A 16784-nucleotide genomic window follows, 5' to 3' on the forward strand; every position below is an offset into this window, starting at 1 on the left:
GAAAATGACAGGGAGAAGCTGGCAGATGAAAAAGGCATCCTCTTTAGTATATACAAAGGAGAAAGAGAGGCGTTTAGAGTGGTAAAAACAGATAATCTTATATAGACATTTAAAACTATTGTTATCCAAAACAACATGAAATGATACTCTTGTGATCACAGGAGAACATTGTGTCAGTGAGCAAGCGTATAAGAGTGTGTGCACTTCTGTGTGAGCATACCGGCTCCGATCACCCTCTCAATGCGGATCCTGGAGGGGTCGATCTCCTTGGTGAATTCGTGGACAGCCTGCGTGGGATCTTCGTATGTATCAGGATCCACGTAAGTCTTTATTCCTGGGAAAGGGACTGTGGGCAAACACAGCGAGTAATCAATACAGTGAAGTGGGGTACATGCAGTTTGTTTTTTGTGGAGTTTACTGATGGTACGGCTGCAACTTCATTATGCATGATTCAAATACTACACAATCAGTGGTACTTGTACCCCACAAAGTATTTTTACATTCACTGAGGGAATGTGGAAAGGATGAAAATAAACACACTCATGGGATTACTGATCTTTAGTTAAGTGTGGCAAAAACCAACCGCTATAATAAGCTGACTGCACAGGACCCAACATGCTTGTGTTATCGCTGAAAGCATGGAAAACAGTTTGCAAACACACAGATACGCTAAAGAGAAAATGAAAGAAATGATTGAAATATCCAGCTGCCGACAAAAACATAGTAAAAAAGCAAGACAAACCCACATTCACACAGTCTACATATCTTAGATAAATCGATAGGAGAAAGCTCTAAATTGTTTTTATTTTTTATATTATTCCATCAGCACTGGATCATAGGATGTTATATAAACAAATTCAACTCTCTCGAGACAAATGGCTTCAAACACATCCTCCCACTTCCATTTATTACGAGCTATGAGACAACGAGCACAAATCTTTAGCTAAATCCCCGCAGGGCAGCACACTGAGCACTGAACCCTCCTTTTAACTGCGGCAGGCTTTTAGCCATTATTTAAAGCGACCCTTCACCCTGCCGAAGTGTCCTTGAGCAAGTCAGCGAGTCTTTAACAAGCTGCTGCTGGTCTGGCGCTGACCCTCGCCTCCCAGCGGAGAGCTCCCAGACAGAAGCTGTGCTTCTCCTTCAGGGATCGATAGAGTATCACAAAACAAAAAAACAACAACGAGTTGTCTCAGAGGCACGAATCGACACAAGCAAAATGCCAAGGACCCGGTTCCCCTTTCACAGCTTCTGCTCAGCATCTCACACTGTGCCGCTGAAACAGGACACAGGAGATATGCACTGTATTTCACAGCCGATTGTAGCTCTGTGGCCTCAATCCAACCGTCCTCTTTGAACAGTCCTCATTTCTCTTTGTCTTCTCTTCTCTTTCTGTACCTTTCAACCTTCATCTTCATTTGAGTCTCCCTTTTTTGTTTATCCTCTAGCAAATTTCCCTCACCTTGTCACCATCGTCTTCATTTTACTGCTCAACTCCCTTTCAAATATCTCTCTCTCTCTCTCCAGTTTTCACTTCACAGCTCTCAATTCAATTTGTGATTTTCATGTCAGGAATGAAAAGTTGGGCATAAAAGATATAAAGCAACAGAAAAGTACTGGAGTGCAAAAGCTGACAGCTCAGAGATGCAGTTGTCATGTGTAACCAGATTAAGAAAAAAATAATATGAAATTATAAAAAAGCTCATAAAGCTAATGCTCATATTAAGTGAAACTTAAGTGGACATAAGGAGGAAGACAAACGATGAAGGAAAGAAGAAGAAACAGACAGATGAAGGAGCATGCTAGTGGCTCTATTAAATAAATACACGTGACAATAGCGGGTAGGCATTTTTGTATTCTGTAAAAGCTCATGGTGAAGTCGGTGCAAAATTCAATATGCAAAGGAACAAGAACAAATGGGAAATGATCCATACAGAAGTACATGGTGCATGTTGAATGCAAAGTGAAGAGAGGTGGCTGTTAGCTCCTTACTATGGCTCTCAGACTCGCTTCAGATTTATTCCCTGTTTACTGGCACCACGTTAAATTAAACATGTCACTTTCTAGACAAATATTTGGTCATTCAGACACAAGTAGTGTTAAAACCAGCTTCAAAAAGAGTTTGTTACTTACTTAGAACTTACTTAGCAGATATTGCAAAGTCAGGCAATAGGCATAGAAAACAAAGGAAAAGGAGAGAGGCAGCTTGATTGATTTACCGTGCCCATTCTGATAATTCGCCCTTCTTTTATCCTCCGAGGTCATCTTGGCCTTGAAGTACCACTGACACCTGGAAAACACAGAGAATGACTGATTGAGTAAAAACTTTATCAGATGAGCAATAATGTGACTTTTATTGGGATAGTGGGGGGTATTGGGACTAAATACAGAGACATTTGAGGCATGTCATTAAATAAATCCTGAATTGATCCCTATGGGTGAATTCCACAAAAACAAAGATGAAGGCAGAAGTCTAGCCTTCAGGGTAAAAAAAAGGTTTTATTTGTACATGCAGTTTTCATGTTCTGGTGATCATTGAAATTAAAGTAAAAAAAAAAAAAAAGCCTGGATAAATACCCAGAATGCATTTCACGATGGCTGCAGAGTGCTTTGTAAATACACTAGTCAGTGGAACTACTGGTGACCATCTCTCTCTCCCATGATATCACATACCAATGGCGTCTTTACACTGTAACGCTTGAGTACCTCTTTGCCTTAATTTTCCCTCAAAGTCTGACAAAGTGCTCTGCTGGTGTCATCACAATTGGTTGATGTGTAACCCTGATAACCAATGACCCGTAACCGTGGTAACCACGGAGAGAAGTTTGCATTTTAAACGTGCCTTACTCGTGAAAGCTTGCATGTGAACCTAGACCGTGATTTTGGGCTTAACGCTTTAACCAGTCGTGTGATTTAAAGAATATTAAGAAGTAAACAGCAACAGAAGAGATGACATAAAAAAATAAAGTAAAAATAAACGAGAATAAAAGGAAACAACAAGACGAGTTGCTTCCTTGTGTTTGTAGGCCTTTTATATCTTCATGTTGGGAATCCAAGTTATAAGGCTTTCATTGTGTGGGGAAAATGAAGCCAAAGAGGTACCCCTTGCATTACATTACATCTAATCAGATGGGGTTCCTGACAAATCATGACTGGACAACAGGTAGAAAACCAAAAAGTGTGGATTTCTGTTTGGTGTTACTTTTTTGATAAAACCATTAAAATGCTTCTCTGAGGATGATAAAGGATCATGCTACTCTAACACAATTACTTTTCATTTGTTTAAGAAAGGGATGCTTGCTTCTTTCAGCGGTTACATAATCTTGCTCTAACCAATTCTCATGTCTTTAGGCTACTCCCAAAATAGATTGTGGTATTGTTATCATTTTATAGTGTTCTCTGGATCATGCTGAATTACACATCCCTATCTACTTGTCACAATCACCATCAAGTTATGTGCTGCACAATCTGGCCCTTATTCACAGTTAAGCGTCTGCAAAAACAGCTTGATATAAACAACACAAGTCACAGAGCTCCGTGCGTAATGTTGGTGTTTTGAGTTCTTATGTGCAACTTTTTCAAGCAGCGAAAAACAACAAAAAATTCCCAAACAATTACTGACAACTTAAAATGATCGTTCCTGTCTCTTTACATACTCAAACATATGCGCAGATTGAAAGATGATCAGTTTTAGACTCTCTCCTCAACATTTCTGTTTAAAAACACTGCAGTGAGCGGGGTCAAACACCAGCACAATGAGGCAAAATTCTAGCTTATACAGCTAACAACTAAAATAACCCCACAGCACCAGATTGTTTCATCATTGCAGCTTATCATTTGAAATAAATGTTCAGCGACATACGTAGTCTGGCTCTGAGTTAGGTTAGATTGCCTGCTGATAAAATAAAGATGGAGGTGGTTTCATCTCATTCAGGGGACTGGCTCTGCAGCTAAAAAATATAATGCAAGAGACAGACATGCAATTCACAATTTGTGAGAAAATGGAAAGAAAAGTGACATCTGTTCAGTGAAAACTACACGCGATGACTCTTAACCAAAAGGAACAAAGAAAATTTAAAGTTTTCTCTACATTCGACTGTTGGAAATAAAAAACTACGTAAAATCTCTCTCGTCCTCCTGTGTGTGTGAGTGTGTTTGTGGGAGAGTTTATCTGGGCACCGACAGACTGAGAGACAGCCAACAACAGATAAAGAGCTGCTGCCAAGAAAGTCTGAAAAGCTGAGAGATTAGATGACAGCATCTGCAAAAGACCACAGATGACTTTATCCAAATAGATACTTGGATGTTACTCTGAAATCAAAAATCCAAAAAAACCACAAAGGAACTTTTTCCGAGTTATATTTATGGCAAAGTGCTGCATATGGACAGGTCTGAAAAAAAAACTGCATGGTATTGAGGCACTGAGAGTGAAATGATGAATTGGTAACAAAGAAGGTTTGCTATAAAGCTATGCTTGAGAGAAAATAGTTTTGTGGTGCACTGAAAGATGGCTGCTGAGGGAGTTATGTCTTTGGCTTGCCAGTAAAACAATGTAATGCATGAAAATGTCATTGAGGGTTAGAGTTAGTTCTGTAAGACTTTGCACAATGACATGATTTTTAATATTTTTCGCCTCTTTACACCACCAAAGCAGATTCGAAATCATACAATCAAGACATGATTGCAGGGCAGACTTTCAATGGGGGGGGGGGGGGGGGGGGTAATAAAACAACTGCAATAACTGTTTAGGAAATAATTTTAATACACAGCCCTCAGTTATTAGTAGATCTGAAGTTAGTGCTGAACCATCAGGAACGTTCTCAGAGAGAATGCACTGAAAACCAAAGGCCCTGAAAGACCACATAAGATGACTAGTCCGCAGTCAAGAGGTACCTTCATGAATGGAAATACAGAGAGTTTAGAACAAGATACAAAGAGCTGGTTACACTCAAGATTAGATTAAAACATCAATGCTATGCCATGGGCATGTCCATGGCTACCAGTGTAACCAGGTTCCTAGTGGTTACTGATAATTTGAGTGCTTATAGAAATAGCAGGATGAAATCTGAAGGGTACATGGCTATACTCTCTGCTCAGATTCAACTAACGACAGATTCAACTGGTTGGACAGGATTTCACAGTGGAGGCATGGCATGGAGGAGAACACGTTCAACGGGCAAGTCAGTCACTTCATCCCAGTCAGTGAATCCTTTTTAATTACTCGAGACAAAACTGAAGGGAGAGAGACCTACAAACAAGCAGCAACTGAAGTTGGCTGCAGTAAAGCATTACAACAGCCATTAAAACAGCATCCAAACTGTCAAAGTACTGACTTTTTAACATTTAAATAGTTACATAAAACTATCTGTAAAGTTATAATTTAAAAATATCCAAGGGAGAATATAATAATTTGGGTAAAATCATCCCTTTTCTAAAACATCTTATGCTGAAGCACCGTCGGCCATTAAAACGGCTCACTGTTATTTAAAAACAGAGTAATGGATTCATTTAAACATGGCACTGCTACCTGTGAAGCACGTGGTTGCGTGAGAGGTGGCACAGTGTGAGGGGAGCAGTGAGGTAAAAAATAGATATATAAAAAATTAAAAGGTGCTTGGAGTTCTCTCAGAGGATGTATCACTGATGAATTTTAAAACACATCTTGCAGTAGAGGGCTTAATTAATAGCCATGTGCATGAGGGGCTCTTGGTCCCGCTGGTGTATCCCCTAATAAATTTTCTCATATTTCATCATTTATTAGAATATAGAACTCTATTGCCTGTTTCTTACAGTCACGCAGCATGCAAGAAGAGTAAAAGTGATAAAACTAGAGTCTCATGCTTATTAAAAGGTTGGTGTTTATTCAGATGTTTTATTTATTAGCAAAGAGCATGTTTGAAAAGCTGAATTTGTTTATTTTTTTATATTTCCCCATATATTTTTGAAATGAAGAAAATGATGAATGAGCTTCATCAGGCTTTTGTTACAAAGACATTTGCTAGTTAGATCAGTTCATTGTTGGGTTTGGTCTTTTCAAAGGATTTGCTAACAATAAGAAAAATCTACAAATCTAAAAGGCTACTGTGAAAGCTCATCTTCCTTATTTTTCTGCCTTTTTCTTTGCTTCTTTTTAATACTAATTCAAATCACCATCAAAATGCAACTTTCATCCTTTTTTTCTTCCAGTAAATTTTTCCTGGTAGCTTTTGCAAAATCTCACTGAAAAGCAAACAAAGAGACAAACAGTGCTGCAAAAATACCTCTGCGGGGCGAGGCAGAAAATTCACCATAGTTATCCTTTAAATGAGAAGCAGCAAAGTAGAAGAGCAGAGCCCAGAGACTTGACCCAAACCCCCAACAGAGACAGAACAGAAGCAGGAACAGAGAGCTCTCACAGTCACACTGTCACTTCGGAGGAGAGTCCTCGCTTCACTGTCACTGCTGTAGACTTGTCTGCCTCTCTCAGCCCTGCTCCTCCACACCACTATGGTCCAGGAGGGATGGAGTTGGTGGTGGTGAGTGACAGAGGTCTGCAGCTTGTCCTGATTCCAGCGGGACATGATGGAACTGTATGTTTTTGGTTTTTTTCTGCTGCTCTGGGACTTGTTCGAGCTTAAATATACACAACACAACTAAAATCACATGCTACTATTAACATAACAATAATAAACAGATTCATAAGCTGGCTTTCCTTCAAGTTTGTGTACTATTCTTATTATTATGCAGTATAGTCATCACTTCCCCATTATGCCCAAGACAACAAAAGGCGGAAAAAATCTTAATATACCAAAGAGTTTGATAAATAAGTCATAGAAAGACAGTAATTACAAACAGCTGCAGCCATTTAGTTCCACACAGACATCTAGGGAGAGATGGAAAGAGTACTGGGTAATTTTCCCTGAGCAAAAATGCACCAAAATAAAAGCAAAGAATTTAAAACATAGGCCTGTGTTGAGTAAAGGCTACTATATTTAATGTATCTTTACATATTTTAGCCTTCCAAGGTGAGCCACATTGAATATTTATGCCCCAGTCCTCAACAGTATACTATATTTCTTGTCTAAACTGACTAGTTATAAATTACGAATATACAATACTTCCTGACTACTTAAATTAATCAGGAATGAGAACAAAGTAAATCCTGCTTTTAGGAATTTTAAGTGACACAGATCAATTAAACAAACGCTTATATATAATAATAAATAATAAAAAATAATTGCCAAAAATACCGAGGTAAAGCTAAGGGGAAAAAAAATTAGTTATCGCTAGAAATTTGCGAAAGTCTATTAAGGCTGTAAAAAACAACTAACATTTAAACCTGCAACATTAAATCAGATGAACTTCTTTAAAAGATCACCTCTAAGGAATTTCTTTACTGTCTCTACAGCTTTAATCCTCTTTTGGCTCATTTGTTTGACTTTATATGCCACATATATACTATCCTTGTTGTCCTGATAAATCCTTAAGAATAACATTCATACTGAATGATTCTACAGCACATGATTTTTGCAAACTACCAATACATTTTTGCAGGGGCCAGTAAAAGCTGCAAAATAAATTAATAACTAAATAAATAAAAATAATATCTGATATCTTTCAATTGAACAGAAACATGTTGGTATATACAGTATATGGTAGCTGTCTTTGATGTTTTCACAAGATTTTATGCTACACAAAAACAAAAACACTAAGTACACTCCATAATTCAATGGCTTGTAGAACCAACCACCTTTAGCAGGAATAACTTATATAAGGGTTTTGTGTATGATTTTATCAGTCTCATACATCATTGTGATGGAATTTTTACCCACTCTTATTTAGTTGCATCAGTTCATTGAGGTTTGTGGGCCCATTTGTGGATGCACAGCTCCACTACAGCATTTCAACTTTGTAACACTGTAAATCATTTTTTCTCAGCCACGCTGTTGTAGATTTGCTTTAGCTGTTGAAGAGATTATGTCATATTTGGCTCTAGAATATTTGGTACAGAGAGAAAGTTAATGGTTGACTGCAAGGTGCTCATATACTGTGGCTGCAAAACAAGCCCAAACCATCACCTCTCCAACACCGTGCTTAATAAGTGGTATGAAACATTTGTCCTTACATGATGTGTTTCCACCAGTTGTGGCACTGGATGGCAGACATCTCCACTTTGGTCTCATCTGTACTTGTTCAGATGCAACTTTTTAAACCTAAGCTGCAGTGCCACCACGCTCAATTTAAAGAAAAGATGCTTTCTCCTAGTGACGCTTCCAAACAAGTCAAACTTATTCAGTCTTTTTCTAATTGTACTGTCAAAACTTTCTGCAATCTGACAGATGTATCTCTTAGCTTTTTTGCAGTTACTTTGAGCATTACACGGTCTGATCTGACCTTGGGTTGAATGTGCTGAGATGTCAACTCTTGGGAAGACTGGGGCATTGTGTTACTACACACCTGAATGCTCCAGACCTGCAAACTGTCAAATCGACTGCTTTTACAGAGGTGGTCACACTTATCCTACACTTGCTCCTATCCAGTATTACTGTATGTATATACAGCCATATGAAATACAAATCAAGTTCACACTGCTACGTATTGAACTGAGGAAACATCAAGAACAAAAAAACTTTATTTGGCTAGCAGACAGGAGCTGCAGTCAGATATTCTGTAGGCCTATGTTGATTCCACGTGACACCAATTTGTAGCAGACAGACATGATAAATTGTTTGAATAACATTATTGATTATTGCAGTTTTAAGAAACAGGAGAAGTTGATGTCTTCCTCATGGCTGGCTTTTTTTTCTCTCCACAGCTTCAGCTGGATCAGCAGCCACATGAATTATGCAGGAGACTTCTTCTTCTTCTTTTTTTAATAATACATTTTTTCTGTCTGAAATGTGATGTGAGGTAGAGGTGCTGCCTCAGTAACTATTCTAATCAACAAAAACAACCTCCCCAGAATGACAGAGAGGCCAGGCTAACTGAAAGGATAATGCAGGCTGTGACTGAATAAGTTTGGGGTGAAAACGCAGACAGTGCAGTAGAGGAGAAAGTGTTGGCGCTTGCTTCCGCAAGTGTGTGTGGGTTCATGTGATCACATATGAGCCTTCTTCTCTTTGAAGACTTAACATAATCCGGGTTGCCAGATTAGAGCAGGTGTCAGAGGGCTGTGAGCCACAGGTTGCCAGACTGGGCTTCGGCTAAGTGAAGTCTGTGGGATCCTGGACACTGATAGACAGAGCAGATAACATGGCGGGTAACAGTGGCAGAGAGGACAAGAAGGGGATTTGGAAAGCTACTGTTGACCTCTGCTGATGAGGTCAAGCTGTTCATTAAAGAAATCGTGGCATGTGCCTTTATCAGTCTTTTCCAGTCCTGTCCTCTGATCCCCTTTATCCGCCTATCCTTCTGTCTCACCGGCTTTCATGTTGTAAGGAGGCCACACACACACACACACACACAATAACGGCTATCACACACAAAGACCTTGGCTTCTTCCACTGTTCTCTGCCCTGTCGAACATTGTTAGAGTACATATTCACACACGCATATTCAAAAGCACTTTACCCACCCACACACCTCAGTAAAACAACCTTGCTCAGAGCCCTAATCAAAGCATCAGTGTAATTCAAACCACTCCTCTCTTACCCTAACATACCTCACAGTCACCTCACTGCAGTGCACCGCTCTGCTGCAGAGGCTACAAAGGGGCACAAAAGGAATGATGGATTAAAGAAAATATGAAGAAAATGATTAAAAAACATAGCAGCAGTGTAGTGCAAAACTCTTCAGCCAAGCTACATCTGTGTAATCATGACACCTTCATTCTCATAGAAGCTCCCACTCTTCAAATCTAGCATAAGCAGAAAGCAAACATAGATGTAAATTTAGTAAGCTTTTAGGCCAGCCAGGTGTTAAACACTCATCATACAGCAAGTCCTCTACAACCTTACATCTATGAGAGGCGTATGACTGAAAGCTCCCATCTTTTCCAGGCAGCTCAAGTACCTTTGGAGCTTTTTTGAAACTGAAAGAGAGTGAAAGTTCCTCCTACACAGGGCAGCGGGACCGCAGATATGATAGATTGTGATGGAGTCAAAAAACACTCCAACTGCTGTTGTGACTGCTATTAGACAAATTCAGGTAAAAAAAAAAGGTCTTCTTGTACTACAATTCAAAAACTCTTGCACCTAGTTTGTGCGTGCCATCTTAAATAAAGTACCCTCCTACAAACATAGATCACATAGAACTACCAAAATCCAAAATATACTTTAAATGTCAGCTGTTAAACTTGGACTTTGCGGACTTTTGGATTTAAATGAAACCAACAATAAAGGTGTTCACTGCACATCTAACATAAAAAAAAGAAAATATAAAATAATATCTGTGAAGTTCATGGTTGCAGTCCTCTGAGTTCAAGTACAAGTTGCAGTTTCTAAAAGTTCCAATAATTTTTCCCAGTCAAAATGAATTTGAAGCACAGTGGAAACACGTCCATGTCTTGGATCTGAATTAAAGCTTTCTGATGAAACTATGAGTGTAAGAGATTAAGAAATGCATTAGAAAATATCAGGTCAAAGGAGCAGGTTTAGATAATAAAAACGTCCCGGGTCCACACGTTCCATCCAGAGGCTTTAAAGGCATTTGAAGCATGTACTTCTAAAGCTGGGTAGAAGCTAAGGACAATAGTGTTAAGGAAACTAAAAACACCACCTGCATGTTAAATCAGCTCACATTGACTTCTGAGTCGGTGCTGAGTGAATTAAGCAATTATAGTGTGTGTGTTTTTTTGTCTTTGCACTTTGTTAAATCTTCATAAACTATTGGGTCACATACTATTGGGTCCTGAGGGGTTACTTAATCTCAAACATAAAGACCCTGCACACCACCGCTATACCCACACGTGTTATTTATTTTTCAAAAATAAATAAGTCACTTGGATATCCGGAGACCAATATCGCCAGGTATCTAATTCATTGTCAGCCCCATTAAAAGGAATTGCAGGAAATCTTTGATGAAAATCATTAACTTGGAGTATTTTGATTGAGCTCGCGTCCAAAGACATCAAACACTTTATATGGAACAGACATTTTTGTCCACTGAACCCAAATCATTCCTAATGTCAAATGCCTTCTTGGTGGGACACTAGTCAGCTGCAGTAATGTTAGAGGTATATTGTAGTGTACATTTACACTACATATGCTCAGGGTGTTATGGCTCACACCCTCCGCACACCAGATCTCTGCTGATCTAGAAAGCTAAGTATAGGTGTGGCTCATGTTATATTACTTGAATGGAAAAGTGCCCATTAATACTAGTCCCTGTAGGCTTGGGGTGCTTTGGCTCAGGAGTGTCTGAGTTGTGAACCACAGTCCACCAAGCCGGTTGGTTGTCTACAAATGGAAATGTTGGTGGTTCGATCCTCGGGTCCTCTAGTTTATGTAATGAAGGATCGTTGGCCAAGATATTGCATCCACTCTGTGCCTGTCATAGTAGGGAAGTGCTTAAGGCATTGAATACAGCACTTGTGAATGAGACTTTTAGTTAGAAGTACTTTGTTTATTCAGCTAGAGTAGAAAGGTGTTATATAAAAAGTATCAGTCTACTTAAGAGAAACAGTCAAATGCATCTTTACATATTAAAAACTGTGTAATTGTGTGAAAGATAATCAGTTTATCAGGCAATTGGTGACGAATGCATAAAAAAAGGCTGCAAAAGATGAGATTTGCAGCCTTAGAAACATTGTACGTCTCTTTATACCTATATTTTTGCATTTGTTATTTCTGTGATTTTTCACACAGATAACCCACTGGAACACTATCAATGTCTCTCTGCAGAGATATTCTGACGATGTGTGTTGTTCGGTATATTTTAAATGATATCTCATCTTCCTCCCTCTATGACAGTCCGCATTTTACTTCAATTCAGTCTGACTGTGAACACTTTTGATTTCCAATCTGATCGGACAGCGTGTCTTAATAATTCAATCTGGGAGCCTGCTACCAGCAAATGTGACTGAGAAAATCTTCACCATCTTTAAAACTAAAATACAAAAAATACATTTTTTAAACAGTTATTTTGCTGTCAAGGTGTCAGAATCTTAATAATGCACTCTTGCTTATCTTGCTTCATTTCCACCTCTTATTTTGGACAAAACAGGTCATCAATGTTGTAGATGTTCAATTCAATTCAAATTTTGGTATTTGTCTTTAGAACTCTGTGGGTGTAGTACATTATCTAGACTCTGTGTGTTACCAAAGATTATTTCTTAGAAAAATAATAGCTGTCTTGATATGTTATTTATTTGATTTAATTAATTTGTATCAGTGGAGATCAATCCATTGTTTTACTACCAGGAGCTATTATATTGTTGTCATTTGCATGTGAATGGAACCACAGGTTCGTATTGTTGAATTACTATAAATATTATCAAAAGATGCAAAACTCCTTTTTAAAAATGGTCTCCATAAATCAACATCAATATTAAATGGATGTGTATTATTTGCAAACAGAAGATGAATTTGTGATGTTGAATATTTCACTTTTTGTGAGCAATTCTACTTGAAACTGAAACTGAAAATTATTTAGCTTCCAAATCTAGCTTCTGAAATAGTCTTGAAAGTGTTGTTGCTTTTCTTTTCTGTCTTGCAGAGTTACACACCTGTGCATCTGCCCACATACTGTACTTGAATGTGTATCTTTAATGTTAGAGCAGACTAATGATTTACCTTTTTTCCTTCTTCCTTTGCATGTGTCTGTCTGTGTTTCTTTTTCCTCAAATATATTTGGTGCTTTGATTGAATTATTAGGTTACCTAATGTAATGTGATAAATTGGCAAAACTGATTAGAAATTTAGTTTGTTCAAAAACTCATGATTATCAATTTAATACATAATTGAAACTAAAATTGCTTAATTATTTAAATCACTATAAAGGCAATACCTTCCAATACCACAGTTTGTTCTTAAAATAAGTGCGCACAAACGATATATAACCCTATAATTCGTTGGTATGTCCTTCCCTTCCCTGGGTTTTAGTGGTATTCTGTGTCCAAAGGTAATTGCTGAAGCAAATGTAGTGAAAGGCTGTGCCAATGCCCTGTGGAAATATTGAGCACATACATTACTGTAAGGAATTTTGAAGCTTACAGTTATACTTAAATGGATCATTACAGTCATACTTAAATGAATCATTACAGTCATACTTAAATGGATCAGAGCCGTCCCTAACAGTATTAGCTGCACTTGTACTTTTCCTGTCATGACAAGCCAAATTGTCTGCTGTTAAAGACGCCTGGTTACCTTTCGACATACTTCACTAACGGTAACAAGTGAAATATTCCTCCTCCTTAACTATTTGTAGGCTGAATCCTGTAGCCTGAAGCCTGAGATGACATTTTGTAAATGTTCAGATCACTTAGGGCTCTGCACATCAACATATAAAAATATCAAAGATGTGAAAATGTTTTTGCACCTAAATGTTTCAAATCATTAAACAAATTTGAATATTAGACAAACAGAATTGGGCCTAGCACAGAACCCTGTGGAACTCCATAATTAACCTTAGTGTGTAAAGAGGACTCTCTATTTACATGAACAAATTGGAGTCTATTAAATATATATGACGGATAAATAGGGCACAAACCATGACTTTGGTCAGCACACTTATCAAAACCTCCCACTTGCCACCGTGGACATTGTGGCTGCAAAACTTTACACGAACGTCTTTTGGGGCTTCTACACTGCACTGATATCTGCACAATGAAACCAAATAATCTAACCAATAGGAAGAACGAATTATGTGATTACCATATCTACCTTTGAAGCACAGACAACACCACCCAACTGACTTTTAAAGTGATATTTCCACTTAATGCACAGACAAGAGTGGATGTCAGTTGAAACTAACCATGCAGTGAAATATTCACTCTGAGTAAAACCAGGATAAGTATATCCATCTTACCTTCCAGTGATGAGGAGGAAGAGAGTGAGGATGACAAGAAGAGTAAATCCACCAACTGCTGCTGTGACGATCACTAACACCTGGCCTTGATCCGAAGCCATGTTGGAGGCTGAAGGTAAAAGAAATAGTAGGAAAGAAAATGAGATGAGGAGGAAAATATGTAGCTGGGCAGAGACATTATGTGGGGAAAAGTAAAATAACATCATCATGTTAGAAACATGGGGAGGGGAGTAAGAGCGCTTAAAAAAGATAAAAACAAACATGGACAAATCAGAGGGAAGTGAGAGGATTTCAGCAAAACAATCATTCAACATTATCTTCATTATTTCTTATCATCAGTGTAGTATGCATAGACCATGTAAGCTCTCTTGATAGGTAGATATTAGGAGACTTGTTTGATCTGCTCTTCATAATGCAAGAAAACCCTCAGTTAACTTTCACACGGGAATGATTCATTTGCCTGCTGCTGTTTAATTAATATTATTCATTCATGAAATTGTGATTTAGTCCATGAACATTTGGTTAAATTGGACCCATTTGATATTCATGATTTTCCCTTTTCTGTGTCTTGTCACAAGGCTAACGAATCCCAGATAATTGAAAGATGATTGCTATTACCAAACTTATTTCTATAATATTTCATGCTTAATGAATATGAATTGGAGATCTGGGTGCGTGGTCGCTAGCCCAAAGAGCGAGCCTCATGTGGGTTAATACATTAAGTGCGTGTGTGAATAGAGCCAAGAGCACATATGTGAACGGAGGTTGTCGAGAATATGTGTGTTTTGGTTGATAAAAATAATTACAGTCTATTTAGGCGATGGTAGAGTGAAAGTGGCGGTGGTCACATGACACAAGGCAATTTTCCTAGTCCTAAGCTTCACATCACTAACTAAACAGATGTGTTGGACTGATGCTGCTGTAATGAGGTGTGCACAGGGAGAGAGGGGTGGCAGAGGAGGGGATGAAAAATGCAAGGTGAGGAAAGGGATGACAGAAGTGACAGACAGATACACAGACGGATGGAAAACCTATTGCGGTGACAGTAACTGACAGGCAGACAGACAGACTGACACAGAAGGAGAAAGCGACAGGGGCCAAAACTGCTTTTTTTTTCTTTCAGATAAAAGGCCAGGCAGTACAAAGGCTTGGCCAAGCACTCTCTGATCCACAGATAAAGCAAAGCTCTGCAGCTTTGGAAGGGAGAGGGCCACTATGAAGCCAAATCACCCCTCAACAATACCTGACCCAACATAAAAGGGCATCTGGACCTTTGTATTTTATGAGTAGACTTGCAATAAAGCACCTACTCACACATACACACTGGGAGAAAACATTGATTCAGAGTACACCAAACATCAAGGCTGTATTGTCAGACTCCCCTGTTGATTGTATTCAGTTTTTCGATTGCCGTTGCAAGTGATATTCTGACCTTTTAGGCATTCAGGGGTTGTGGTTTCAACCTATATGAAATTCACACTGCAGAGATGCCAAATGTTCACATTGTAGTTAAATCCATGTCTACTCCATCGTGTGTTTTCTGTCCAGGTGTAGTGGCCCTGTGTTTGGGATCACTGTCATTTTGAAAAATGAAGCCACTGCCAATCAGATGGTTTCCAGATGGTATTCCACGGTGGATCGAAATTTGATTCACTTTATTTTTCTGTGCTTATTATTTCATCAATTTGAACAATTTAACAAAATCACGACAGAGCCTTCTCTGTGTTTTATAGATGGCTGTAGACATTCACTGTTATCTCTCTGATGACCTCCTCTGTGCATAATGATGATGATTTTCAGTCCCCTTCTTGTGTAAGTTAGCATACCTTAGCTATTCTCCTCAGTTTCTTTTCCTTAAGAATGGCTTCTTGAGAGCCAGCCTTTTACTGAGACCGTTTTTGATGAGGCTTTAGTGATCAATAGATGGATCAAGGAGATGTTGCACAGCATGCTGAGATATGCCAAGTTTTTAGCTAGTAGCTCTTAGGGAAACACCTCTCAAGACTCAAGACTTTTGCACCGCACTGTATATACATAGGAAATAAGAAGGCATTTAAAGATTGAGTATTGTAAAGAGATTTTGCTGCTGTTATTCCATGTTTAAACACAAAAATCAAACTTGACCTGGAACTATAATAACTGTAACTACAGGCTGATTGGAGGGGAAAAGAATATAATATATTTATAAAGCAACAACAAAAAAATGCTCATATTGTTGTACTGAACTGACAAATAAAAACTGTACTTCTGACACCAACATTTCTGATATATACAACTGTGCCTAATTGGGAACCAGGCGACTTCTAATTAGTAGCTGTGAGATATGAAAGTGGTGGTGTTATGTGTGGAAACTTGAAGGTGGTATCACATCCAGGTTTATTATTTGCTGTGGCGCCTCTGATGTAGGCTGCCTTAGGTGCTGCTTGAGGCTACATGAACTACACTTGAACCTGAGCTGCTGGTTGCAACTAGCATCTTCAATCGCCGACTTACCGTCTTGAAGATGAGCAAAAACAACACATTATTTAGAGTTGAAAATATATTTTTTCAATATTAAACCTGATTTTCTCAGACTGAATGACAAATTATTATTGTCATGCAAAAAACCCTATTTTTTGGCCTTACTGCAGTATAACAAATAAGTACTGTAGATTGTCTGAGGTACTTACAGTCTCCTGTAGTTTCGTATTCATATTTAGGAGAGTAGGAGCTGTATCCGGCAGCTGTTCGGGTGCGCACGCTGAAGACGTACCAAGTTGCTGGTTTTAAACCCGAGACAATCACACTGGGGGCTTTGGTGCGTGTCGATGAGTAGCTCAGCAGCTCGTGTTCCTGTGGGG

At 38.6% G+C, this 16784-nt stretch overlaps 1 protein-coding gene across 1 annotated transcript in view; it reads right to left on the reverse strand.

Annotated features, from left to right (window-relative positions):
* LOC146370454 (ephrin type-A receptor 6-like) overlaps positions 1-16784 on the reverse strand; it is a 176807-nt gene that overhangs the window by 17108 nt on the left and 142915 nt on the right. The window contains exons 7-10 of the mRNA XM_084908633.1: positions 16614-16776; positions 13945-14053; positions 2220-2290; positions 221-346 (exon numbers count right to left, since the gene is read on the reverse strand). Coding sequence (XP_084764759.1) covers positions 221-346; positions 2220-2290; positions 13945-14053; positions 16614-16776 — 469 coding nt within the window. The remainder of the gene's footprint in view (positions 1-220; positions 347-2219; positions 2291-13944; positions 14054-16613; positions 16777-16784) is intronic.

The sequence above is a fragment of the Perissodus microlepis genome, chromosome 16, assembly GCF_051167445.1.
Source record: "Perissodus microlepis isolate ML-2025 ecotype Zambia chromosome 16, ASM5116744v1, whole genome shotgun sequence".
NCBI lineage: Eukaryota > Metazoa > Chordata > Actinopteri > Cichliformes > Cichlidae > Perissodus > Perissodus microlepis.